This window comes from Coturnix japonica, chromosome 1 (genome assembly GCF_054131305.1).
Source record: "Coturnix japonica strain WE chromosome 1, WE-NBRP24, whole genome shotgun sequence".
Taxonomy (NCBI): domain Eukaryota; kingdom Metazoa; phylum Chordata; class Aves; order Galliformes; family Phasianidae; genus Coturnix; species Coturnix japonica.
In genome coordinates, this window is record NC_140663.1 from 98,899,730 (window position 1) to 98,927,721 (window position 27,992).

At 39.8% G+C, this 27,992-nt stretch overlaps 1 protein-coding gene and 1 non-coding gene across 6 annotated transcripts; one reads left to right on the plus strand and one right to left on the minus strand.

Annotated features, from left to right (window-relative positions):
* Position 1: 1 nt before the first annotated feature.
* Positions 2-27,992, plus strand: SH3BGR (SH3 domain binding glutamate rich protein). 5 transcript variants are annotated; one of them, XM_015882747.3, is made up of 7 exons: positions 4-344; positions 6,542-6,727; positions 11,285-11,365; positions 18,098-18,202; positions 23,528-23,557; positions 26,454-26,618; positions 27,484-27,992. In XM_015882747.3, the coding sequence occupies exons 2-6, from the start codon at positions 6,605-6,607 to the stop codon at positions 26,574-26,576; spliced, it is 462 nt and encodes a 153-aa protein (XP_015738233.2). In that variant the 5' UTR covers positions 4-344; positions 6,542-6,604; the 3' UTR covers positions 26,577-26,618; positions 27,484-27,992. The 5 variants fall into 5 exon arrangements, with proteins under 5 accessions (XP_085404467.1, XP_015738233.2, XP_015738206.2 ...); XM_015882720.2 differs by lacking the exon at positions 4-344 and adding an exon at positions 823-973; XM_015882738.2 differs by lacking the exon at positions 4-344 and adding an exon at positions 5,571-5,703.
* On the minus strand, positions 3,057-3,141 carry LOC116652798 (U5 spliceosomal RNA). The gene has a single exon (XR_004306018.2). It is a non-coding gene; the product is annotated as a U5 spliceosomal RNA (small nuclear RNA).

Sequence of the window (27,992 nt, forward strand, 5' to 3'; positions counted from 1 at the left end):
TGAGCAAATATGTGCAGGCAGCCACTAAATTGTGTCTGTCTTTGTGACAGAAGGAAACAGCCAGATGGAAAAGGTGCATTCTGGATAACAGAGTAGAAATGGATTTTTTTTATTTCTTTATTTTGACAAGAATTCTGGACCTCCTCTTATACCCTGAGCATTGGAAAAGTTCACCAGTGATGCAAAGAGGAGGAAAAGAATCCAGTAATAGGGTTTGCATGCATGCAATCGGCCCAATCACCCTCCTCGGTATCAGGAAATGGACTGACATAGTCGTGCCAGAGAACAGCCTGAACCCTGTAGTTTAGATCAGCTGGAGGTATTTGTAACAGAGCCTTATTTTGGTAAGAAATCTCTGATCTCTGCTATAATTACTTTTGAACCTATCCTCCTCCCCCCCTCCCCTCCCATTTGTGAATGTGAAAAATGTCCTTATTGAGATCAGGGAGAGGGTGCAAGCCCTTTTGTGCTGGAGGTGACTGAGACTGCACCAACACAACTTTAAGCATTACCCTACAGCTCTGTGATCTTCCCCTGCACTGAGCTGCCTGATCCCCGTCCCTGGTCCCTTCCCCCTCTCCTGAACATTTCTCCAGCCCTGACTCATTGGTGCAGGACTCTCCTTTGCCTTTTATGGACTGCCATCCTGTCAATCTAATTCGATAAGGCTAGGGGCAGGTGCAAACCCTTTGCTGTGGCTCCTCTTACTACCCAATCCTTGCACCGGCCCCTCATCCCGAAATACCTAAGAGCCAATGGAGTGGGAAAACCCAGGACCCTGAGGAGAGAGGGAGCTAAAGCTGGTGGATTGCTGTGGGGGTCACCCATTTAGGATCTAGGTCCTGCTGAAGGCTTGGATTCCTCTCGGGACTTTGTTGACTTGTGGATAGCAGGCGTGCTCTGCTGATTCATTTTCATCACTGTCAAAATGGTGATCAAAGTCTTTGTAGCCACATCTTCGGGGTCTACAGCGGTAGGTGTCTCATTTAACATACGCCTCTTTCGTCTGGGATCAAGCTGGTAAATTAGCCAAGAAGATCCCAGAACAGCCTGAGGTTGCATGCAAGAGGAAAACACTGATTTTATTCTCGTCTGTACTGACCACTTTATTTTTGAAAGCAACTCGAGGTGTAGAAAATGGATGTTAATGCAAACTTGCTTGCATGTTAGACTGTACTATAGATATAACATTTCCATATGAATTATCTGTCAGTTAATAGATTTATTTCTGTTTGAAGAAGTGTATGCAAAATATATTAATTAAAGGAGGAAAAAGAGGATATTGTATTTGCACAAGTACTAAGGTTGGTTGTTTATAGTAGAAATTAATGTATGTAATTTTAAGGGAAACTTCAGGATGCTGACCTGCTGAATGGGAGCTTTGTCTGATAAAGAGCCCAGAGTCAAAGCAAGCTGAATAAAGTTATGCAGAAAGAATTTCATCCCCATCCTCTTGTTTATTTATTTATTTATTTGAGTATCTCTTAAAATGGGGTACTGTTGATTCTTAGAATTGAGATCTACTGCTGTAGCTGTCAGCATAATGTATTAGTTGAAGGAAAGGGCATGTGAATAGTAGAGAGGTTGGAAGTCTGTGGGAGGTGGGAACCGGGAAGGGACTGTTTCCTTTTATATCCAGTTCCCATATCATCTCAGATTGCAGCTTTCCTTTGGCAGTCACTCATTCTCAGTGACATGGCTAAACAATTTGGCTGCTGCTTGAACATAGCTGTAACTACATCTCTGTCTCTCTGACACTAGCCTCATGTCTTTAAGAAGCTTCCAGAGTTGAAAAGCTCCAAAAACAACAACCCAGTGTCCTGATCGTAGAGCCATCATCTCTAGAAAATGAACTGGGAGAGATATTTGCTAGAATTCAGACTTTCAAAAGGAAATTTTGCAGCTCCCTCATCAGCTTTTTTCTTTTTTTCCCCACCTATCTGTAAGCTTGGCACTGAATTTACCATTGACACTTCACTATTCCTTTTTTAATAAGAAACCTCATATGCAAGACAGAGAAAGAAGAGGATGAGGTTGGAAACTGCAGGTCTGTTAATTTGTAATCTAGAAGTGACTGCTTAGACAGTGTTGTAAATAGCCATGAAGTGTACATTGACAGTCTTTTCTCTCCTGTTCGATCCCATTTTGGTTTGCTTTGGTTGACTGAACAAGAACTTTACCTGCCCCCTTTACCAGTCATCATCTGTTCTGCAGAAAAGGTGTGACCATGACCAAAATCCCACTGCAGACATCTTCTTTGTGTCTTGTGGCCATTACCTTGGTCCTCCTTTGAGATAGATGTGAGACTCTGCCATGGATTGTTTCCATTCTAGGTACAGGTTTGGGTTTGTATTTCAGCAAGCCAATGGAGTGTTTTAATTAAACATTGACATTCAGGAGGTCACTTAAGCAATTAAAACTAAACATATCATATACTTAGTTCTGTCTGAACCCAAACCTTTCCTATGCTATACACATCTTGCATCCCTCTCCCAGTTTTCAGCAATAACTACCTCCTTTCCTCTTGGACTGCAGTGAAGGAGTGTCCATATATGCTACACTGAACACAGGGCAACATGCAGACTTTATCCCATCATTTTGTACTGTTAAGCATTGCTGCTGTAGTTTTTTACTTCTGAGAGAGACAACTGATTCCAGTGAACTGCAATTGGCTTTGAACTTATTAATGCCATTCTCCGCTATGTAGTAGCAGCCTTCAAAAGCTGTCAGTGAGATCCCAGTCATACTGAAAGGAAGAGTATGGCATCTCTGCCAGGCACTATGCCTCTGTATTTCCTTCTTGCTGGTGTGTGGGTTGTATGAATATCTGTAGCAATCTCAGAAGGCAGCATGTGTTTGGATTACTGGTATGTAATTGTAATTCCAAGTAAACACAATGTTCAGCTGAAGAAGTTTTCCACATTTACTGATTAAAATAGATGGAAGGTATTTTTTTCAGTGAACTTTTGGTAAGATTCGATATAAAATAAAACTCACTCATGCAAGGGGCTAACAGAAACCCCTGTATATTATTATATTATAAACTTTGTATCCACCTTGTACAACTTCTGCTACTCCTCTCCATGGATATCTTTAGTAAAAGGCAAAAAATTTATATGATCTGAAGAGAAACCAGACTATCCTTTAGAAGAATGAATTTTATCCCCATGGGTTTTAAAGTGGAAGTCTAGATTGTCCTAGTAGCACTGATGATCTCTTTTCAGTGCGTCTGATCTCCATCAAACCCATGCTGTTCATTCTGAATTTCAAAATATCATGGTCCTGACCACTCCTGTTGCAAGTCAGCAGGGTATCATTAGTAAAGAATTAAAACAATTTCTATTTTATGTGCTACACAATTACATTACTAATTGCAACTGGTTGTTGTGTAAAGAAGTACTTTTAAAAAGTGAGTGCAATGAACCCAGCAGCATACTGGTGCTCTGGATCAGACTCTCAAGTGATGTAATTCACTGTAGGTCTAGGGCAGATTGGTTTGTATTTTTCCCCTCAGTGATTCAGAAATCTGTTTTGAATAACTTTAGCTTAATGATCTTTCTGTGCCAAATATAGCTGATACTGAGCTATGCATGAAGGCAAGCCGGAGTGGAGACACAGCATTAAAAAAAAGTACTAAATGATTGGCTTGAAAGAAGCATTCGGTGCTAAAATAATGTTGTTACTAGCTACAGAAGTGTTTAGAAATGGGTAAATTGACATGTATCATGAGAATGGGGATTCATGTCTTACACAGATGTCTTCTAAAGTCTTGCTTCCTAGTGCTTATAGTGCTTTTACTGCTTTTTTTTTCCAGTGTTTCTGTTTCTTTTAGCTTACTCACTTTCAAATCTGCAGGTCTCAGTTGTAATGTAACTCAAGACCAAGCAAGATGTAGACTGATAAAACTAATACTTGGTAGAATGACTTGATCGTAAGTTAGAATGTAATAAATAAGAATATTAATCAATAGATTGTGTCTCAGTTAGAACAGAATGCTGTAGCAGCCTTGCCTGCTAACACTGATGTTCCCAGTGCAGTAAGTTGTTGACTAGATACCATTTGCTTCTACCACAGGCAGGTGGTCAGTGGGACTGCTCTGGATTGCAATAATATAGATAGCATTCAGTTGTGCATCAGTTGGAACTACTGTGATCTGTAGCTCTTACACTCTAGCTAGATGATATTTATTTAAAAGAGTTTTTTCTTAATTTAAGGGTCTGTCAACTAGGCATAGCAGAACTTAAGCTTTGTTGAAAGGGAAAATGGCAATGATGAAATGATAGCTTGCTCACCACCACTTGCAGGGAATCTGTGGCTGAGCAATCTGAATTCTCCCCATGCCATCGGACACAAGTGAGGGCACAAACAAGTTCCTGCAATCTCATCCATTCTGGGAAAACCTTTGTGTGTCCTCTGTGTTGTTATGAACTGGAAGATTTCCCCGAGTGCTGTTTGCTAGAGACATTCTTATGGTTGCCCGGCTACTGGTGTCGGCCGTGGCAGAGGCTCACCTTATGGTTTCATACTTCATGTATATCTCAGACACCAGATCTTCTGTTTTGCCTAAGCCCTAGTCATTCTAAGTCTTAAGTGTCGTCTCCTGCATAGTTTGTTGTCATCATGAAAAACGTCTTATCCAGGCACAATTACATGTAGCTTTATTATCCTCAGCATCCTTTTTATTTTTTTCTGTCCGAGCCTCCTGTGTATTATGAACTTCAAGCTGAAGAAAAAATTGTTTCTCCAGTGTTTATTCAAAAAGTTATAGCTGCAGCCATACACAGGGGAGCACAGACTCAGTAGTTCTGTTTTCCTTATCTCCTCAGCTTCATTATCTGTCTGGCACTTGCTATTCCAGGAACCATATCTCCTTCAGTGCTCCAAGGGACAAGCTGATGCTGAAATTGCAGCTGACAGCACTTGAATGCACTGGCATTCAGAGCAAGTGGTAGAACTCTTGGTACTGGCTCATGCAGATTTTATTAACCCTTTATACAAACATAATCAATCCACCTCCTCCGACAAAGTGTGCATGTGTTCCTCAGGCAATCCTTTCTGCCGTCTGGGTGTGTTTAGCAAATAACCATGGAGCTAAATGGCCATTTAAAAAAAAAAGAAAAAAAAAAGAGCTCTAATTAACAATTGAAAATAAGAATATAGATGAGCACTGTTTAGAACTGTCAGCCTTGTGGCTTGTGAGCACATTAGAGCAGCATTTGCATTCAAAGTTATTTAGTTTTGCTAGCTCACCATAAACGCCTGCTGCTAAACTAACGTGCATAAAATGCTATATATTTTTATTTCTTATAAGGAAAATGTAACTGTATAGGTAGAATGTATCCTTACTTAAGAACAAGAATGTGTATGCTTAATAATAATGAAAAATAATTAAAACTGGCTCCACCAATAGGACAGGCTTGCAGACTACTTCATCCCTTCAGGTTTATTAGGTTATAGAAATACATAACTCATACGTATTTCTCATCTTATTTCCTATTACAAATTGATTTACTCCAGGTTGGTGTCACTTTAAATACAAGTGCTCAGATTTCTGATTTGTGGAAGATCTGGTTTCAAGTCATATGATGGCTTATATGTAAAACTTACTTGGATAAGTCTATCATCATCTTTATATCACACTAAGTTGCTGCATGGAGGAACAGAACTGGAAGGAGAGTCATCTCTGGAGCAGGATTGTGCTAGGTAGTAATATAGTTTTGTGTGACCAAGGAGCAGCATGAGGGAATTTGTACATATCAGTCCAAACAGCACTTGCTTCAAATACTGCAGTTCTTCCAGGACAAAAAATTTGGCCTCACAAGTCTGGAAATGTTAGAAATAGGCAAAATAGGGAAGTTGTTTAAATGCTGCTTAGGAGCAGCAGCCCTTTAGCAGAGAAGTATAATGATTATTATTGCATCTTTAAGCTAGAGGGATAAGCTGTAGGCTTGATGTCTTGATCCTAGGTCTATATTGTACTGCAGTACATCAGAGGAATAAGGGCCACAGTTGTATAACATGCTTTATTTATATGTCATATGTTCTCTATGGACATACTGGAAAATTATTGTCTGTAATATGGGGAATATTCAGGCATAGGAATTAAACTGTACTTGTTTTTCTCTTACTTTAATTATGCATAGCATTTAAGAACAGGAACTGAGAAACACAGCTCTGAAGTCTAAATGTCATATGTAAAGAGTAGGAAAAAGGAAGGTATCATATACTGAGGAGAATATGTACGTATCTACATATGTAGGCAGGATTAGGTTAGCTATTTGTACACAGCACTCACAGATCTGGAAACAGAGTAGGAGGCTTTCTGCTGAGCTTCTTAGTTATGAGATGGAGGGGAAAAATAACAGTAATGGTCTGGGTGCTGAGAAGTGTTAAATCTTCACTTCAGAAGGTTTGGGGGGAACACAGGAGCAGTGGATCCAACTTGACATAGTTGCATCAGCTCTGCTTGTAATAGTAATTGTTTTTTGAAAACAAATCTCAATTTTAAAAAGCACATTTGTTTTTCCTCTTTCCTAACCAGATCAAAAAGAAACAGCAAGAGGTAGTGGGCTTTTTAGAGGCCAACAAGATTGACTTTCAGCAAATGGACATAGCAGGTGATGAGGACAACAGGAACTGGATGAGGGAGAATGTTCCTGGGGAAAAAAAGCCTCAAAATGGAATTCCTCTTCCTCCACAGATCTTCAATGAGGAGCGGTACTGTGGGGTAAGAAGCTGTTTGAAAATCTAATGCCTTTGGACAGTCTTCTTTCACCGAAAGTGACACTTTTTCATTAGTAAGAAGTGTCCCCAAACAAACTCCTTAAGACACTAAGAGATTCACTTTCAGGGACCAATTCTTAGAAAGAGTTTTAGGCACAGAAAGAAAATTAAAGATAAGATTATTCCTTTTTTTTTTTTAAGAGAAAAGTACAGTTGGAAAAGTGATTAGAGAAACTCTACTTATCAGGCTAAATTGATTACCCCTGCAGACATATGCCTATGCATGGAGTTTGCCGCCTGTGAGGAGCTCCATGTTTTTCCTCTCACATTCTCCTACCTCCTGCTGTGTAGCTCACTCACACGTTAGCCTGCTGTTGGCTCACTGCCTAAATTCTTCAGCTCCTGAAGACCCAAATCAGTACTGGCTAGGTGATACTATGGCTTCTTCACACAATATCGCAGGATAACCAAATGTAGAGTATAAAAACAGCTCAACTGCTCTTGGTGTAGTGAGTACTCAGTTATGTGATTTAACAATACTGACCTACTTGGTAACTGTTCGGCACTTCAGTTCTCGAACTTTCAGTTAATTTTGTGTGGTGTATGTTGACTGCCTCGCTGCTAGGAAGTCAAACAGATGTCTCAGACACCAAGGGCTGTGAACAAGCATCTTTCTTTTCCGCTGTGTTATAGGAAATATATTTAAATGGAACCATCCTGATGTGTGGTTTGAGTTACTGAAATTAAATTACTTATTCAATAATTCAACTCTTCATAACAAAAATGGTAACACGTATTCGCATGTGCTTGTAATAGGTTATTTCTCTCGAGAAAGTTCAAATCCGTGATATAATACTTTTACAATGTAAACATTAGGATTGAGATTCAAAGGAGAAACCAGAGACAGTTTTTTTTTTAGCTTACGGTATGTATGGAAATACAAGCTGGAAAGTACTAAGATATGATCTCTGAAGTGAACTTGCAAAGTACTCTGAAACGCAGCTCACATAGTGAGTCCAGTTTTATGTTACTCAACAAATCCAGTGTGAACTACTATAAAGGTTGCTTTGGGAAAGAAGGGATTTGCATGTCATAATGTTTTCAGAATTAACTGAAGTACTCTGAGGAGAAAAAAAAGGCTAGTTTGAGTAATGAGTACAATTGTTTCCTCATTTTCTCACAGGAATCTTGAAAGAGAACTTAGTAGGTTAGATTTCATGGACATTTTAACATCTAATCTGTACCAATATAAAGTATCACTTGATATATCTTACCCTGGATTTCGTGGCAGCCAATGTTGCCATAAATATTTCTGAGATTCCCTAGAGAGGTTATCTAGTGAGTTGAAAAGTAATTGCCTTGCAAAGCACTGAAGCCAGTCAGCCTTGCCAGTAAATGATAAATACACTGTTTTTACTCCATGTGTGAAGCCATTTCAGGAAGCCAAATAATCTGCATTTGAAAGTAAATTTATGTTAAAGAAAAGTCCTTTCAAAAACATCTCAGTTTGGAAAAGAGTCCAGATGTTAATTGTAGCTACTGATTTTAAAAAGCTAAATCAAACTTAGAATTAGTTTAAAAGTCTCCAGAGTTCTTACATGCCCAGCTTTCAAAGCTTATATCCAGTGAACCCCAGTGGGTGCCTAACAGCAATTCATATTTTGCATGACATGTCAGCGCACTTTCCAAATAAATAAGATAAAAATATCAATACACGGTACTTACCCTTCTCCATGGGAGACTTGGAGGAGCTGCAGAGTGAGATGAAGTGAAATGGCGTGGGATGGTTGAGAACGTGGCCAGCGTCTGGCAGGCTGCTGCAAAGTTCCTCAGAGGGACCTGATGTCTTCCACAATATATTTACAGTATAGAGCTGGAGATTTGCATTCTACTTCCCTGCATAACCTTTGCAGGCCCAACAAATTAATCATTCTGAAATCCAGGACTGTTTTGCCCTGTTTGAAGATTACATAATGTATATACTTTAACTCTTCCCAGTGTCCCACTTTCTTTGTCTTTGCACAGAGGAAAAATAGGGTGAAGGACAGGAAAGTTCCAGTGTCCTGAAGTCAGGAAACTCCCTTTAAAATATGTTGTTCTTGTTATAAGAGTCTTCAAGGGTCTCAGTTTCATGACAGCTGGAAGCCTATGATTTCTAGTCTGGATATATGCGGGTAATTAATACCCATTTCTTTTTATGCCAGAATTTCCTTATTCCTCATTTACAAATGGTCTTGTTTGTTTGTTTGTTTGCTTAGGTCAGAAATTGTTAGTTTTCTTTTTTACTCCTTCATCTTTCTGAAATAAACCCTTTCCTTCACTTCCCTTACCACTGATGGTCCTGTATGTTTTGTTCCCAGTCACACATCTACGTGTATATACATAAGCAGTATCCTGCACTGGGGGCACTGGGAAAATGAAAATTCGGGATAAAGACTTTCTTCCTCACCCTAAGAAAGAGGGATTTAAATAAAGACATGACAATCTCCAACTGTTTTAAAGGCTGCAGTAGCAACAAAGAGGAATTTGTTATTGGTCTGAATTAAGTACTGATCCTGCTTCAATAGGAGGTTGAACTAAACAGTGTCCTTAGATCTCTTCCTACCTGAACTGTCCTGTGGTTCTAAGACTTTGTAAAGTATGTTCTACTCCATAACCACTGGAGATAGATAAGATGTAATGTACGAAACAAAACAAAACAAAAACCCACAGCAAATGAAGTTTTAATCAGATACCAGCAAAAAAAATAATGTATATGTAGTGCTATCTAGTTGGCATTTGAGGTAACCGATTAGAAAATGATTTGTTTTCTATGCTTGGCTATTGCACCAGTTTCAAATTTCCATTCTAATCCATCAGTGTTGGCAATTATGTTCTTATTTGATCTTCTTCTTAATCTCTTTCTTTGCTCATGTCTAGACAGATGTCTGTGTCTATGTCACTTTCTAAATATACTGAGCACTCCGTAGCTCTAGTCTTTACTTTTTCTCAATAAAAAAAACTCCACCCAAATACCTAAAAAACTAGAAAGGAGATGAAAAGTAAACTGCTTTTCTCTGTAATCTGAAATCTATAGGTTTCTCTTTAAACAGAAATCAACAGAATAATCTACCAGTGTATATCTGGTTTGAAACGGTGCCTGTCTTAAACACTTAAGGCAAACGTGGGTTAGATAAGAAGGGAAACCCCACAGAAACAAAAGCAAAGAGATGGCTTGAGGAATGAATAACCTGGAACAGCAGCAGGTATTTTGCCTGTTCAAGGTGAAATGTGTTCTGGGGCTTCTCCCAGGTTGGGCAGTTCCTATTGCTGGGTCTGTGTGAAAACCAATCCGTCCTTTCAATAAATCAGCAAAATGGGCTGTCATATGGACTGGCTGTTAAGCTATACTGCCTCTCCAAACTGGACTGAAATGCCATTGATTGTAATGTTGTTGATACTGGGATAACTTCTTAATGACTTGCTGCAGCCTTTCCCCTAGGATACCATTTGACAGACATTTATGGAAATACTAAAACAGTCCGAAAAAACAACTCAGGTCCTAATGTGGCTTTACAAACAAATCTCAGGGATGAGTCAGCATCTTCTTATTTACAGGCTTCTATTTTTGGAGTTATTTGGGGTGAGAGATAGGATAATAAAGTGGTCACAGCAGCAATCTAGGACTCGGCAGACCTGTGTTTAGACCCCTATCTTTTACAGAGCTTCTATGTGACTATGGGCTAATATGTATCAGTAAAGTGGTTGACTTCTCAGATACATATTAACATTTTTTCTGTGTAAGATGTGAGTCATGAATTCCTTAGAAACAATTTAGCGATAGCACATTTTCTTTATTCAGTAGGAAGGTTCTATAGATTAGCATAAAGATTGTGTGAGTTCTAAATGGTAGAACAGGAGCCATACATCCCATTTTGTTAGTTACTTTTTAGTTTTTGGCACTTAAGAGAAAATGGGCATTTATGATACGGATTTATATCTCCAGTTCACACTTGGACAAGACGTTTGGGATGGTACCTATACATTAGAGGGAGCAACACAACCTTTTGCTAAGTTAGTCTGAAAAGATACTGCATTTTCTGGTTAGAGTGCCTTTCTTTAAAACAGTTTCCTTATTATCATTTAACTTGAGCTATTATATTGAATGTTCTCTTTTCTTTGCCACAGAGCTGTCCAGGATTTTGAGGGCCTATTTTGTTACTTTCTTGTATTTTGTTATTTTCTTACTCACAGCATGGTTTATCTTAATATTTGAATGAGAATAACTTCGCTTTTGTATGTATAGCCGAGGCACGTTAAAATGAGATGCTGAATTTCATCTGATTCTGATGTACATATGATATAGTCAAAGGGTAAGCTTCTGGAGAGATTTGCCCATTGGTCATTTTGCCAGCCAGGATGAAGTTCTATTTATCCAGATATTCCTCCTAAGCCTGTGATAATGCAGGCACTCGTACAAATTCAGTCATTCTTATCAGTAAGAAAGATTTGCTTGGTATGGTCTCTTCCTCCTGTATTTTTTCTCTGATTTTTGTTTTGTTTTTGTCTGTCCCATTTTTAGGACTTTGAATCCTTCTTCTCTGCTAAAGAAGAAAATATTATTTATTCATTCCTGGGTCTTGCTCCTCCTCCAGGCACAAAGGTATGCACTGCTGTCCTTCCATGGGGGTAATGTATTTGATTTTAATAAACCAGAAAGATAAGCAGTGACTCAGCATGTCAGATGAAGGATAGTGACATTAGATGCCAGTGCAGCAAAATGTTCTTAAGGGAAAACTAATATGACTGGTTGAGTATCAAAAAATACTCCTGTCTTCCCTTCTTTCAGAGCAGGCTTGTTACCATGCCTCCATCTGATAATTGTTTCCTTCTTTCTTTCTTTTTTTTTTTTTTTTTTTTTTTTCCTTTCTTTTTTGGCACAAACCAGTCAGGTTTTATCATGTTCAGCTTTTAAATGATGTAGAACTTCCTGAGTAAATTTATGGGTGGTGTCAATCACAAGGAGCATTCATTCGTCCCTGACTGCATCAAACCTGGAGCAAATGATGTCTGTGCTGGCCTCCAGCAGGGAGGCTGGGCTGCTGGACCCATTCTATTCTGAATGGGTACACACAGGTTGGCGCTGTGAGATTCAGTCCCTCTGCCTTAAGATAAAGTCTTACTCAGACTTCACAAACTCCCTTTGGCAAGTCTACTCATTTTTCTCCATCCACAGTGTTTTGAAAATGTTATATTTATGTCAAAAGGAGATCCTTTTTTTTTTTTTTTTTTTTTTTTTCATCTTTCTTCCTTTTACAGAAAGCAGTGTATTCTTTCTTTAACAGAGTCTTTTTATAGGTAAAAGCTCTATAACTGGCAATAATACAGCATATTACAGCTCTCTTATCACACAGCCATGTTTGATCATAATCAAATGTTAGTGCCTTTAACATGGGTGATTCAACATATGGATTGAATCAGAGGAGAAGATTGAATCAGAGGAGCGATGAGTCAGTGACAGCATAGAACTCTTCTGTATTGTCATGACCTGGATGAAGAGCTGCCCTGGAGTATGAGATCTGCTTTCTGATCTAACTAAGCAGCCAACTGTCTAGCAATTCTGACTAAAACAGCATTGCAAATGCCTCTGTTTGTCCTCTGCTGTAAAAGCAGAGACAAAAGCAGGCTTTGCTAAGTGTTTTGAGAACTACAGATGAAGAGATACCCAGTGGAGAGCCACAGCTGCTACAAATGTTGTCTTTGAGTCCCTGTGTGATAAGTAACAAGTGATTTAAACTTTCTGTTTTCTGTCCCATCATCCACCAAGTGAAAAAAGTTACTTACCTGCCTCACAAGGGTTTTTTTGAGATTTCATTGAATTAACATCAATAGAGCCATGCAAGGCTTAAAGGACTGCAGGCATTACTTACAATAATCATTATAAAAGATATGTGGAGAATCAGTGAGATAAAGAAAATTGCATTTTTCCATCTTCCCACTTCTTATATTATCTTCTCCTTCATGAAAGGTTCTGTTAAGATACAGGATCTGTAAAGCAACATTGCGTTTTTTTAGAATTTATTTGTTCCCAGATGTCAGTTAAGTCTCTTACATTTTCTGATTTGTGACAACTTGAAATGTTGAATATAACATGTTCAATGCATTCTGCTGGGCAGATAACTATCGGTGCTGTTAGTAGAGGACATGTATGATTTATGCTGAATAATGGTTCTATTGGTTATGATAGGGATTGTTTCACTCCAGAAATAGGTGAGAGTTGATTTAAAAAATCTTTGTAAAGGGTACACATCTATTTACATCCCTTTGTAGTCTGCTTCTGAATTTTAGAAATACATATATGAGTGTTTTAGCATTTGCTTTAGAAGTATTTCTTAGTATTCTTAGTATTTCTTAGTATCTTCTTAGCATCTTTGCATGACAGTTTGTCTATGTTCAGTTATACAAATAACCTTGCTGCACTGCTTCTGTTTTCCTTTCATTAGGCTGTCAATTCAACCTTAGCATAAAGTACAATGGGTGATTTGTGACATTGGTTTTCAGCAGCATGAATCTGGGATAAAAGACAGGTGTGGAAGAGGTGTTGATGACGACATGAGAAAGCTAGACAGTGTCCTAATAATCCCTTCATAAACCTCTCCCTTCCCTTCCCCTCCCCTGCCCAACCGTCATTTCCTGGAATACTGTGATAATTTGCAAATTAAGTAAACAATAAGGTGTAGAAACATGATAAAGCAGCCACTGAGCATTTCCTTTAGGCGTGTTATTACCTCACTGAGTCGTTATGAAGCTTAAAATAAAACTGATATATTTTCTATCTATCTTGTCTACTCTTGCCTCAGAAGGTACTCTTTCCTTTATTGTTTTTTAACTCTTACTGCACCAGCAGTAGAAAAGCTCCTTAACGACTATGTGGTTGTTCCACAGAACAGCCCACTAGTATCCTGACCCAAGGCTGTTTTGAGCCTGTTTTCTAGGGCAAGCAGGGGGACTCTTGCAACAAATTCAAATCTCCTAACAAGTTGAAGTTAAATTCATTGTCACATCATCCTGCTGAGTGCGGCATCCTTTTCAAGTCTGCAAATTCTCTTTCTTGTAGCCTTGATCTCTCTCTGCATTAGGTGGCTACAACTCATTACCAGACACTTATCCAGTGTTTATACTGAGCTGTTACTGCTAGGTATTGGAGATCCGATGGTGGCAGAGCCTAATATGGAAGAGCCTAATATGGAAGCTTACAGAGTGTGTCTGATGTGTCCAAATAATGTCAAAGTTGTCACCGAGGCCAGATTGACTGTAAGATAAATGCAAAATAAGTTCTGAATGCACACATATGCAAAGAAGACCCTTAGATCCACAGCACACAAGTAAGTTGGTCATCATGCACTTATTAAGAATCCTCTCCAAAAAAAGCTTCAGTTGTTTCAGTAGGAAATAGCAAATCAATATCAAAGTTAATTAGGGAGTCTGGAAAACAGTTTGTGGGGCAGCTGCCTAAGTAGACTTCTACTACTGCCTGCAGTCAGAAATGTTCTGACCAATGCTTAAGTGTCTTTGTAAGGCACCGCTGTACAAATAACAATTTAGTGTTGACCACTGTGTTCCCAGTTCCAATACAACAAAGTACTTTGATGCATGAATGGCAGATGAAAACTTCTGCACATCTTTGCCAAAGCTGATCTAAATGCTGAGTTTTTGTTTAGGCCAGTGTGGGAATCAGGAAAAGACCACTAAGTACATTATTTTCATTATTATAAGGGGTGTAATGGGGCCATAAAACTCAGTGGTCCTACCAAAGATCAATACATATTTTTAGTACTTCCAAAAGAGTGACTTGGATCAAATAATCCTCTTTCTCTGCCTCATCATCACACTGGTTCTCCATATTTTCTAAAGCATCATTTAGCAGTGATGAGTAACACATTTGATGTCATAGAATCACAGAAATATAGAAGATCCTGAGTTGGGAGGGACCCATAAGGATTATCAAGTCCAGTTCCTGGCTCCACACAGGACCACCCAAAATCAAGCCTTATGTTTGAGAGCATTGCCCAAACACTCCTTGAACTCTGGCAGATTTGGTGCTGTGACCACTGCCCCGAGGAATCTGTTTCAGTGTCTGACCACCCTATGCTGATGAGAAAAGCAGGTAAGATGTTTGTGTTAGTAATTATTTTAGTCTATTACTATGAAATACCTTCTCACTTGAAGGAATACCTGGACTTAAATACTTCTATTCCAACTTCCTACCATCTTTCGTATCAAGCTGGCATTTGTGCCCGATCAAAAGACCGCTCTGCTTACTCATAGAATTCTGAAAGATCTCGTTTAAGCTTGGATTAGTGACATGAACAGAATGATGTGCCAATGTAAACATGTAATCAATGTACTTTGTCTATCTAGAGTCATGCCATGTCATTCTCAGCTTCCTGGAAACCTGAATACATTTCTTTTCAAAGCACACCCACTTTTATGCTTAGCCTGAGACTGTTCTCAGTATGGTTGAAAATGCTCTGAAATATTGTGTGAAAAGCCCATTAAAAGCTGTGGCTACACACCTTTTCTTTTTCTTTTTATTTTTTTCCCTGAAGTGACACAAGTGAATTGTTCAGTCAGTGAGGTGCCTATTACTTAAACTAAGACAATGGATAGGGTGCTGTATTACAACACCTTTGAGCATCTTACCAAGGTCCAAATGCAGGCAATTTGTTGCTATATATTTTCAGGGACAAGCACTTTTTTTTTGACAGCTTTATTAACCAAAGTGGAATACTGCTTCCATTTCTCTTAACCCCAGAGAGCAGGTAGCTTGCAGCAAGATTATCTGTGTCTGCAGCTGCTCTGTGAACACAGAGAAACTGGTTTACTCTAGCTGAAGGTCTTGTTTCAAGTGTTGTGTATACTTAAATCCTTAATCTTAGTATTCCTGATCTTAATGTCATTATCTTGATATCCCCAAACCCACAGGTACTTGAGCTTTAGTCTTCTTGTTGAAAAAGACTTACACTAAGACTGCTTTGAATTACATATTTACACATTACCCATATCTAGGGTACTATGGTTAGGCTGCGGTTGTACTTGATGATCTTCAAGGTCTTTTCCAACCTGGGTAATTCTATGATTCTATGATTTATAAAGTATGTATTTTATTTAAAGGTACGTAGCTGGTCGGTCAATCTTCATGAAAGGGACTTCATTTGAAAATAATAAAGAAATGAATTTGATGCTGCTCTGTAGAGCTAGTGTGATGATGGTATACCAAATACCACAGTTCTCCATACAGTCCATGGGAACTCCATGTGTGTCCATGCATGTGCTGGCTGACTGATTCTGGAGTTCACATCTTTCAGACACCACTTTTACTTGCCTTGCATTCTGAGAAAGTGATTCATCTGAGATAGTTATACACAGTAGATACATTTTAATTAGAATGCCATCTTCACTCTTTATGTGTTTCATGTATCAGCCAAGAAATATTGACTGTGGGGATTTTAAAATGAAATGTTAAGATAGATGCTGAAAACAGATTTCTCATCAATTGGCATTTCATGAATGCTACTGACTTCTTTTGCTACAAAGATAGTATCTGTAAAGAAATTAATCATTTGCTTAAAGAAACAATGTATGAACACAATGTTGCACAAGAGAATTCCAATATGGTTCTGTGTTGCTACACGTTTTAATCTTCAAATATTTTGTTATTTGTGAGAAAAAGTGAAAGATAAGCCAAAAAAGCGTCTCTGTAGATCTGTTTTTAATAAAAGATGCCAGCAGCATCACCATACAAGGGCCCACAGTTTTATGTAGTCTTCAAATGAGACAGCGTTGCCAGAAAAAAAGAGCCTTTGGTCCTTCCTCTACTCTCCATCCTCCTTCTACTTGCTCCCAGCTGTTCATTGCTGTCCTCAGCCATCTTCCACATGATGGCAAAAGCATTGTGTAGCTGTAAAGGAATGAGCAAACTGTGTGAGGATCATTCAGGTGGCTGGGTTCCAAGAGCTCAGTCACAGGAATGGAGAGGATCTCCTCTTCTCTTCTGCTGCTCTGCCCATAGCGTGCAGGACTTCTGATGGCACAGGGCATGACTTCTGAGCCCAATACCCTGTTGCTGGAGGCAACAACTACAGGTTAAGACTTCTCAGAATTGGTCGAATTCCCTTTCAGTGAGTGAGGTCCATTGCCTCCACTTATCTACTAGAAAACTCTTCCAAAATTTCACTCTGCTGATGGTTAGTTTTATTTACAGCTCGTTCGTACTCATTTTGCATACACTTCAGTGCTCTTCCTTATCCTATCCCTCCCTGATATTTACTCTGATCTATTTTTAGAGCACCATCATGTCCCCTCACTGCATTACATTCAATAGATGAAAGCAGTGAAGCTTTTTTTGTCGTAAGACAGGCTCTCCATTCCCTCAAATATTCCTCTAACCCCCGCTGCACCTGTTCCAGGCTGAATTTCTCTTTCTTGAGACTGGATGATTGGAATGGCACAGAGTGATCCAGGGGAAGTTTCTCCTTTGCTTCACACAATAATATTAATGTTTGCCTTCAGCTCCAGCAAATGTACTTCACCTCATACATATGAGGATCGTGCTTATTAGCCCTTTCACTGTTGCATCTTGTTCTTTGCTCAGTTATTCTCTGGTTATTTAAATTCATCCATCTTATTTGATGATCATCAGCTAACAAGTTCCCAAAGTACAGTGGAAATATGTTTCGAGAACCTGTCCCAGAACTATCTGTCCCAAATAAACACTTTGCCCTTTATGCTATTGCTGTTCAAACTATTTCTATTACTCCATTCAAAACCAGAGCTGTTTCCTTTTATCTGACACAGGTTGTGATCCAGTGGGACCTTTCACATTTACCTAGCTTGGACAGGACTTCAAATGAAGAGCTTTCTATGAGTGCTGGAATAAATAGATTAGATAGATTAATTCGTAAATAGTTACCTGTTGATTTTAAACGAGACAGTTAAAAGACTATGTACAAAATCCTGTATTGTATCTGTTCTTCTGTATCTTTCTGGTGAAAGATTTCTGGTGAAAGAGTTGGCATGCATTCTGGGGGGAAAAAAAGCTTCTTACTCTGAAGCTAGAATGTGCCATCAGGGTGAGCATCCACTTCTGTTATCTCTCCACAGAAGAGTTAGGGATTCTGGAAAGAGGTACTTGAATTCGTGTTTTCCCTATACAAAATGCATTTACCAACAAAGCAACATGCTCCTTTCACAGAAAAGTGTCCAAACGGGTAAATTCTGATTTGAGTGCTGAGGAAAAGTCAGAAAAACCTCTCACCAAATGAGAAAGTCAGGAGTATAGAAATGAGTTATTGGTTGCATGTCCTGAGGATAACAATAACCTCTTTGCTTCCAGGAGACTGAAAAGTCTGATACCAGTGCTGAAACTGAGGCACACACGGAACACAGTGCAGATGAAGGGGCCCATGAAGAGGCTCAGTCACCATCAGAAGATCAACAGGTAGTTTTTCCTTTTTCCCTTTGTGATTTGAGGGTTTTATCTGTGCTAAGCACCTGAAAAAACACTCCAGTGCCCTCCTGCTGTACCTGAGAGTGGAGGAGACTGATAGCAGAATAGTTCTGCTATCAGCTATCTGCTATAGTGGCTGTCAGGCGAGGTGCCGGATGATTGGAGGAAGGGTCACATCACTCCCATATACAAGAAGGGGAGCAGGGAGGACCCGGGGAACTACAGGCCAGTGAGACTCACCTCCGTGCCTGGGAAGATTATGGAACAGATCCTCCTGGACAACATGCTTGATCACATAAAGAATGAGCACGTGATCCGAGACAGCCAGCATGGCTTCACCAGGGGAAGGTCATGCTTAACTAATCTTGTGGCCTTCTATGATGGAGTGATGGTGTTGGTGGACGAAGGGAAGGCGACCGATGTCATTTACCTGGACCTGAGCAAGGCCTTTGACATGGTCCCCCATCACATCCTCATCTCCAAATTGGAGGGAAGTGGATTTGATGGGTGGACAACTAGATGGATAAGCAATTGGTTGAAAGGCCGCAGACAGAGGGTGGTGGTCAATGGCTCTATGTCCAGGTGGAGGCCGGTAACGAGCGGTGTCCCTCAAGGGTCTGTCTTGGGACCGGTGCTCTTTAACATCTTTATTAATGACATCGATGAGGGAACTGAGTGCACCCTCAGCAAGTTTGCTGACGACACCAAGCTGAGTGTCGTCTTATGGGATCCTGGGCTCCATCAGGAGAGGGGTGGGGATAGGGAGGTGATTGTCCCTCTCTACTCTGCTCTTGTGAGGCCCCATGTGGAGTACTGTGTCCAGGTGTGGAACCCTCAGTACAAAAAAGACATGGAGATTTTGGAAAGGGTCCAGAGGAGGGCCACGAAAATGATCAGGGGGCTGGAGCACCTCCCCTATGAGGACAGGCTGAAGGAGTTGGGCTTGTTCAGCCTAGAGAAGAGAAGGTTGCGGGGTGACCTCATTGCAGCCTTTCAGTACCTGAAGGGAACTTACTCCCAGGAGGGGAGTAAACTCTTCGAAAGGGCTGACAATAGCAGGACACGGGGAAATGGTTTTAAGTTAAAAGAGGGAAGATTTAGGTTGGATGTTAGGGGGACGTTCTTTACTAGGAGAGTGGTTAGGCCCTGGAACAGGCTGCCCAGGGAGGTTGTTGATGCCCCGTCCTTGGAGGTGTTCAAGACCAGGTTGGACGGGGCCCTGGGCAACCTGATCTAGTAAATGTGTATGTTTGGTGGCCCTGCCAGGCAGGGGGATTGGAACTACATGATCCTTGAGGTCCCTTCCAACCTGGGTCATTCTGTGATTCTGTGATTCTGCTTGTCTTTTAGATGTACTTTCTTCATCATGGTGATATGAAACTGAGATAATACTCCAGGGAACACATCTCTACATGAATAAAATCAGTTGTCTTTATTTAATGTTTTCCACTTGCCACTGGTTACCATGTGCTTTTTTTTTTTTTTTTATTAATGCTCATTTGGAACCCGACTCTCATTATGGAGGATAATTTAGAGCTAGACATCTGAGTACTATCCATGTGGAAAAATTTGCTGCTATCGATGGCTAACATCTGCAGTGCTCATAAATCTGTTTGTTAATGTCTACAGTTATGTACCAGCACTGACTGCTGCCACAGCCAGTCATATCTGACAGCGTCTTCTCCAGGCCATGCAGGAACCCCTGGGCACAGTAGAAACACAGAGCGTTGTTATCTTTGTTATCTTTTCTACCTGCCTCATGGCGAGATATCAAAGTCACATGGGCACTCTCAAACTGCATTGCAAAAGGCTCATGAAAGAAAACATCTGTTTCCTTCAGTTCTCTAGTAAAATAGCTGCAAATCATGACACTCATGTTCTCCTGCAGATAGCTGATGTCAGTAAAGTTGTGGTTGAAAAGACAGATGAATTCTGTGAAAAGCAGTGATTCTGCTGTGTACTCATTTCCTCCTCAGTGAAATGTTTATATTGCTCGACAATGTCTAGAACCAATAGTGACTAAGCAGAAAAGGATTTGGTGTCTGAAGATGGAGATCCAGATGCTTTTGCTGCTAGTCTGCCAATTTGGCATTTAAGAACAGGTTTGTTTTGGTGTTGTAGGATCAGGTGAGTCTCTTCCCAGAAAGTCAGGCATACTGCTGAACTGAGCACTGACACGTGTTCTTTTTGTGGTATGGACATCAGACAGATGTAACAAATGCATTGTCCCTATCACTAGAAGACAAAAGAAGTATTCCTTTGTTCTGTGTTTTTTTGTGTGTGGTTTTGTTTTGCTTTGTGTTGTGCAGCATCTCTGTTTGTACTTTCTCTATTCCCATTTTTAATGACGACAAAACCATCAGGCTGGAATGTTGTACCCTTTTGCACAATATCATCCAAGTCTCAGGCACTGGAAGCCCCATTTAATATTTTGCCTACATGGCAGTGTGGAGGGGAACAGCCTACAGAGGGAACTGAAATTTCTCTTTAAACTGTAACCAAGTGCTTTTCATGACTCTATAAACTCAGCCAGCACATAAATGCCATCAGTACCCTTTTCTCTTTAGAAAAATGCCAGCTCTTAAGAGAAACCCAGCACAATGCTGCAGTGCATCCCCTGGCTGGATTAGGTTACCTGCCATTCTGGCTGTGTACTGTAATGTTTTTCAAATGAGAACAGAATGCTGGAACATGTCTGTGAATGTGTCAAGCAGCTGTGTATGAGAGGTTTTGTAATGACATAGTGCAATGCTGCTCCTATACAACAAGCACCTTGCTCCATTTCTCACAGAATAGACTGAACTGCAAGTGGAAAGTATGTTTGTCCTCTCATTTTACAGTGAGGGAAGTGGGATAGGGAGTGAACACCAGGTAGGACAGTGCATTTGATTAGATCTCTCTTGGTTATGAGGGCATAAAACATTATTAGTCTTCCAAATCTTGTTCTGTCACCTGCACAGTCTTGGCTGTGTTGAAATGTTCTTGTGTGGTCTTCCGGAAATCATCCAGCTCTGATACCCACCTTCATCATGTCAGATGTATGCCAGCTCCTAGTGGAAGAAAACAACACTGTTACGTGTCCCACTCATTGTTACAGAGGGTATTCATGACTGCAGGCAGCAAGGTAGTTCCTGCCAGGGATGAACAAAACCCATTTTTTCATCCTGGCCTCCCACTCACTCTCTATGTCACATAGGACAGATCACATCAGTGATGTGGCACCTGTCTGCCTTGCCACCGATCACTGTAGTTATCACTGCTGTATGGATGGCATGAATCATTCTTTAGAAATTCTGGTATTTTCATTCACTACAGTGAGCATGCAGAGGACTAGCTTAGATGAGAAGGATAACTCCGAGTCAATCATATTGCCTCAGAAATGAATTCTGACCTTCATGTCTGTAGCTCTTTTTTTTTTTACCCTACAGAGATAGAACAGCATTTCTTTACCCAATCAGGGTTTTATAAAGTTAAATAAGTTTAATGTTTATGAGACTGCTATTGGAGTACCTCCTCAGTCTGTTAGGCCTTAAAGGTTTATATTTTGTTATATTGCTATTTTCAATATTTCCATCTCCCCCTCTCATTCTGCAGCCCATTACACCTTGTTTGACTGCTCAATCACAATGAATGGGTGTTTTCAGCATGCTCTTCCAGCTCAGCAGCAGGAATGGTAACCAGTAGCCAACGTGGATACATATAGAGCCTGCACATGTCCCATGCTGCTTCTGCTGCCCTTTCTGGGAGATACAGGAGCCCAGAAGCCCTATCTTTTTGTTTCAGATGGGTAGGACCCTGAGAAAGCCAGTGAGAGACCCCAGCCCTCTGAAAAACAAATTTCTTAGGTTAGCAGCTCCCTCCTGGAAGCAGCAGGGCCAAGTGCACAGTGCAACAGATTGTTCTTTGTTTACCTTGTGCCAGACCAGCTTGCAGGTTTTCAAACTGCCTGGGTTCAGCAGCTCTAGCTCCTCATTCACACATAGATCTGGGAGAGCCCAGAGCAGATTTTGCAATAGAAACTCCCTTACACAGATCCTACAGTAACAGGAGCAGCTCTCAGTCTTTGATAACAAAGGACAAGTACAATTGGATTCCTTTTGATTATGGTTTCCTTTTCACCTTAAACCTTTCCTTCCTTCCCCAATCACTTCTCTTGCACATACTTTCATTCCCTGCCCTGTTCATGTTGTTAAGCTTATCTTTCCTAATAATTAGGACCTACTCCTAATCTTCTTTTCATTCCTAATCCCCACAGAGATAGAGATGTTTGAGGAACCATACTGCCTGGATATGGCATCCCTTACCCTTGCTTGGTCTGTCCCTTTCTTTTTGAGTCTTTGGAGGAGAAAGCTGCGACCTCCTATGCACTTCTTTCTCTTTATTTTTACTGTCTGATATTAGCTTTAGATTTTATCTTGGGGGAGTAGAATCTTTTTAAGTGGTGTCCCAGTTAAATCAGTTTGCAATACAGATTAGGCTCACTTCAGGGCAGAATTATTTTAGCAACATGTTCAAAAATCATATTAAAATGCAAGTCTGTATCCTGTCTCTGCAGTTCCCAAGGCCACATATAAACCCTGGCACTCCAGATCACTTCCTTATCTCAACTCGTTCTACGTAATGTCATAGCTGCTCGTGCCTTCTGTGTGCTACTGCTGCATTTGCTTTTTCTCTTTGATTTTTGTGTGTAGCATTTGGCTTTCTCTCCAACAACTGGCTTGGTATCTGACATTAAATTCTATTCACTGTTTTTTTCTCTTTTTATCTTCTCTCTTTTATCCCTCTTCATCACTTTGGCTCAATCTACAGCCTAAAGCTGGTTTGTAGTATTTCGTATTCCCTGGTAATGTTGAGCCAAGGCATCTGTTCCAGCCTACAACAGTTAGTAGAACTTCAAACCTCAAATTCTGAGTGATAATATATAACACAGATAGAACTTTGTGTAATTCTGATTTAACTTCGATTTTGAAGACCAGCTAACTACTACCCCTCCCCCACTAAGGCAAAAGCAAACAAAACCCAAGCTATAATGATTTGCTTGCAAATGAAGCAGATTTGATTGGAAGTAACCAAGAAAAAGAGAGCTGTGTTTTATGCTTTTATGTCTCCTTTTCACAGTAAATGCTTAGCTCAAATGTGCTTTGTGAGCTAATCTGGAGGACATTATCCCAAAGTAAATCCACTGAATTCCACATAATTTCCCTGCATTCAGTACTTAATTTCTGCTGTGCTTTGCCTTTATGACCTGTGATATTCTTTTTTTTTTTTTTTTTTTGATCATTTTTTTTAACCTTTTATTTTGTGTCTTTCATGTAGGAAAACAAAGAAGAAGATGCGGCAGCAGGGGTATAGTATATTCTTTAGACATTTTGCTGTCATCTTTCATTTGCATGCATTTAATTCCTTTTTGGCCTCTCTAGCACTCAAAAGATAACAAATTCTTATTCATTCCTTCTACTAGAGGAAATTGTTGATCACATCATAGTCATGTTTTCGGGGAGCATAAATAGGCAGTTAATTGTTAAAAGCTGTCAATGAAAGATACGCTTTCCTGGATTCTACAACAAAATTTGCCAAGGACTCACAGAAGAAATAGCTCTTTGAAAATCTGTGACTGACACTATGCTGATTACAGAGTCATGCTGATGATTTAGGCAGTTCTGCCTACAAAGGGTATGTTTTCCTTGCTTCCTTCTGAAGTCTGAAAGGCCCAGGTGCTAATTCTTACACGCTTCTCTGCTTTACTGCAAGTTTATGCCTTCAATATTTCTTCGCTGTTCTCAGTAAAATTAATTAGCGCTCTAGGCTATTTTCCACTGCAAACCTGCAATTAATCAGAGGGCACATTTAATCTCCCCACTTCCGAACTGCAGTTCAGACATATACATGGGTACATACACACATGTCCGCTGCCAAGGTTGTGGGTATGAAAACTAAAACGGAATTCTTAAGCCCATGGGCAGAGTGTCAGTGCTTCTGGCTTGTGAGGACCATGAAGGCTTGCTAGTGTGCTCTGACACTATTAACTTTTACATCAAACAAGAAAAAAAAATACATCTTTTGTAAGCTGTAATTGACTTAAATTTGAAACTCAGGTTATTGTAATGGGTCTGGAGAAGGGCCACAAAGATGACTGAGGGCTGGAGCCCACTCCTGTGAAGGCAGGCTGAGGGAGCTGGGCTTGTTCAGCTTGGAGAAGAGAGGGCTCTGGGGAGACCTCATTGTGACCTTGTATTTAAAGTGAGCTTGTAAATAGGAGGGAAATCAATTTTTTACGCAGTCCGGTAGGACAGAAGGGAATAGTTTTAAACTAAAGGAGAGAAGATTTAGATTAGATATCAGGGAAATTTTTCACTGAGATGGTAGTGAGGTGCTGACACAGGTTGCCCATAGAAGCTGTGGTGCCCTATTCCTGGAGGCACCCAAGACCAGGTTGGATGGGGCTCTGGGCAGCCTGAGCTGGTGAGTGGAACTGGGTGGGCTTTGAGATCCTTTCCAATTCAAGCCATTCTTTGATTCTACCTAACAAATGTTGGTTGTCTGATTCCTGGCTCAGTTTGACACCAAGAAGATTAACCTGACATGCCAATGATCTAGCAGGTATTCCTTTAAGGCAGTGCTGGGCACATTAAGGCAGCTCTGGGCACACAGGGGATGGCTCTGTCCAATATATATTCAGCTTGGCTCATGTGCAGATTACATTTATCGGTTGTGCTTGTACAGACTCATATTTTGCTCCAGAATTTAATGATAAATATTTTCTCAAACTCATTAATGTTTTCTTATAATTGTTTAATATAAGACCCTCCCCCTTACAGCATGTGCAGTCACCCCTGGGGGTCTTTTCAGTGGTAATCTGGGGGTCGAGGGAGGAAGGCTGATAGTCTTCATTACTCCTAAACTTTTGTCCCCAGTCTTCAGGAGCACGCTCAGTTAGGTGTTTGCCTCCTCTAAATGAGATTTCTCTGGTTTATCTTGATAGGGCTCGTCCATCTTCAGTTTGACTTCATTTTCCTTCCTTATCTTTAATGTGGTACATATTGTTTCTCCAGATACTGCTGCTTGCATTATTTGAGGTCCTCACTCTATCAAGTTGCAAAGAGTAATAACCAAAGACAATTCTTCTGCAGAAAGAATCTGAAAGATAAAATATTTTCTTGGAAGGAGAACTTCATCTGACTTATCTTATATTTCCTTTTTTTGTAAGGATGATCTCTTAGTGCAATAGTTTCCTCTAAAAACAACTCTTCAGTAACAGAAATCTGACTGCAGAAGCTCCGTTTCTCAAGCCTGTGTTTAAATAGATTGACTCAGTTACTGGGATATGAGTCCCATACAGACTGTGAGTCTGAAAGAAAAAGCTAAGTTCCATCCTTATATGCTACCAGCAGTTCTGCTGTAAAACTAATTCTGAAAGCTGTAATTTGCTTATAGCTCCAGGGTGAAATTCCTTTAAGTTTTGTAGTTAAAATGTTGTGTCAAAGTATGATATTTTTGAGATAAAACTTGTTTACACTGGAGGTGAGGTCGCTCTGAGCATGAGTTTACTGGGAGTAGAGAAGCCTGCAGTGCTATTTCTGGTTGTTTGTCAGAGCAGGATTATGACTTTACGCTTCATTTACTAGCTCTTAAAAGACAATAAACACAGATTGTTATCTGTGTTACGTAAATGCTACCTTTCAAATAGCAGTTTATTTGGTTGACTGGAGGAAAGAACTATTGCCTGTAAATTGTGCATTTTCTCCTTTATAAAAAAAGAAAAAAAAGAAAAAAAAGAAAAATAAAAAGAAATGAAAAAAGAGAAATAAGAGCTTTAGAAACAGAAATAAAGACTTTTTATCTGACTTCAAATTATTATTTTTTATTATTATTATTTGTGAGTTTAGCTCCTCTGCCATGAATCTTCACTTGAAGAAAACTTCCAATTCAAACTGTTAACATTTCGCCATGTTTAAATGTACCTTATATTATCATTTTGACTTTGAATGGCTATTTACATCTTATCTGTAGACTATATTCTAACCTATCTCAGAAGAGAATTCTCCTACTCCTATGCTTGCCCATTAATGCCACAAGGCTTAGAGCCATGGACTATTAGGAATAAAAACTCTGAACATCACTCCTCCATTCTATCATTTTAAAGCTTTGATAAGATTACTTTTGCAGTTACAAAAGCATTTCAAGACTCTTTATTTTTCCTTCAGCTACTATATTCTAAACTACAAATATTTTCTATAAAAAGGAAGAAGAAAAGCATGAAGAGGGAGAAGGAAAGGAAGAAGAAGGAAAACAAGGAGAGGGAGAAGAAATGGAAGAAGGAAAACAAGGAGAGGGAGAAGAGGTGGAGGAGCAAGAAGAGTCTTAGTACACTTCCTTATGACACATTCTCTCTTGAACAGGTTTTCAGGTAAGCATTAAGATATCCAGCACAGTTTCTAAATGTTCTTAAAGAAGCATTGACTTGAAATTTTAATGTGTGTTGTTATATGCAATGCCTGCAAAACATGAATGAAAAGAACTAATCAAACCCATGCGTGTGCTCTAGTTGCCCAACTGATGGGTCAAATATACATCTAACTGTTAGATTAATTGCAGCTTCTCTTCTACCTTTCTGATTTCACTGCAAATTTTAAGAGCGTCATGTCCCATATGTAGTTGAAATTGGCCAATATGTTCATTATAAAGGGGGAAGATGGAGAGCCTGACCAGAAGTATGACACACTATAATCTATTACTCTGATTGCTTAGAAACTTGGCCAGAAGTGACTTTTGAAACTCGAAACAGTAATCATCTCAGAGACAGAATAAGCGCATGTAGCATTGACCAGGCTTTGTCAGAATATGTTTTTAAATTTAATTTTTAGTTTTCCTTCTTCCTCCTACTGTCTCATCTGCTGTGCATAGAATTAAAGATGGAGCAATCACTTAGTAGGGAAAAACTATTTACTTACAAGAAGGTGGAATTTCCAGCAGATTTTCCCTTGGATGATGGGATCCCTTCCTAAGAGCAGATGCTGTATGTTCTCTCTAACACTGGTGGGATTCTTGGCTAGTTCTACTTCTGAGATAATTCCCATAGGCTTCAGCATATGTACTGAAACTCAGAGCCTTAATAGGACAGAAAAGCTACCAGCTCTTCAACACTACCTCTCCCAAATCTGAGTTCCTCTACTTCATGGAATTTAATTCAGCTCGTGCTGTCCGGTGTTCAGACATGTAAAGTCACAGAAGGAGTACTAAATTCTGCCCTATTTTTCCTTATTTTTGTTCAGGAATCAGAAGCTGGAGCAGCCCTGCCAAAGGAAAAGCCTCCCTCTTAAGCAAACCGTCACTACCTTTCATGCCTGTGTACATGTGAACATATAAATACAGAACAACAAAGATACCACTGTATCCTACTTGTAGCCTTTATATATATATTTGGTATTACAATTGCTTGTTAAAATGGATCTTCTTATATCTGATTGCTGATATTTCAGTTGATCGTTATGTGTTGGAATAGTATTGTCCATGTCATATCTTAGGTTGTAAGTTCCTCAGAGCAGGAACCACGTCTTTCTCCATGTTTATGTGCTGCCAAACACAGTGCAGCCACTCAACAGATAACTGCACTCACACAAGTGCTGTTGTATTCTGAGAAAAAGAAATCCAGAGCTGAAAACTACAAAAGAGCTTCCTGTATGCAACTTATATGAGTCACTTCTCCCTCAGCTGGCTTTTGAAAGCAATTGAGATTTCCATTGTACAGCAGTTTAAATAAATGCATTTTCTGTCACATCCA

What these genes read in the sequence shown, in the direction of transcription:
- SH3BGR (XM_015882720.2), top strand. Translation starts at nt 929, where the DNA reads ATGGTGATCAAAGTCTTTGTAGCCACATCTTCGGGGTCTACAGCG. An exon ending in ATGAGGAGCGGTACTGTGGG is followed by an intron (nt 6,728 to 11,284) that starts GTAAGAAGCTGT and finishes TCCCATTTTTAG; the next exon opens with GACTTTGAATCCTTCTTCTC. An exon ending in CTCCTCCTCCAGGCACAAAG is followed by an intron (nt 11,366 to 18,097) that starts GTATGCACTGCT and finishes CTTTGCTTCCAG; the next exon opens with GAGACTGAAAAGTCTGATAC.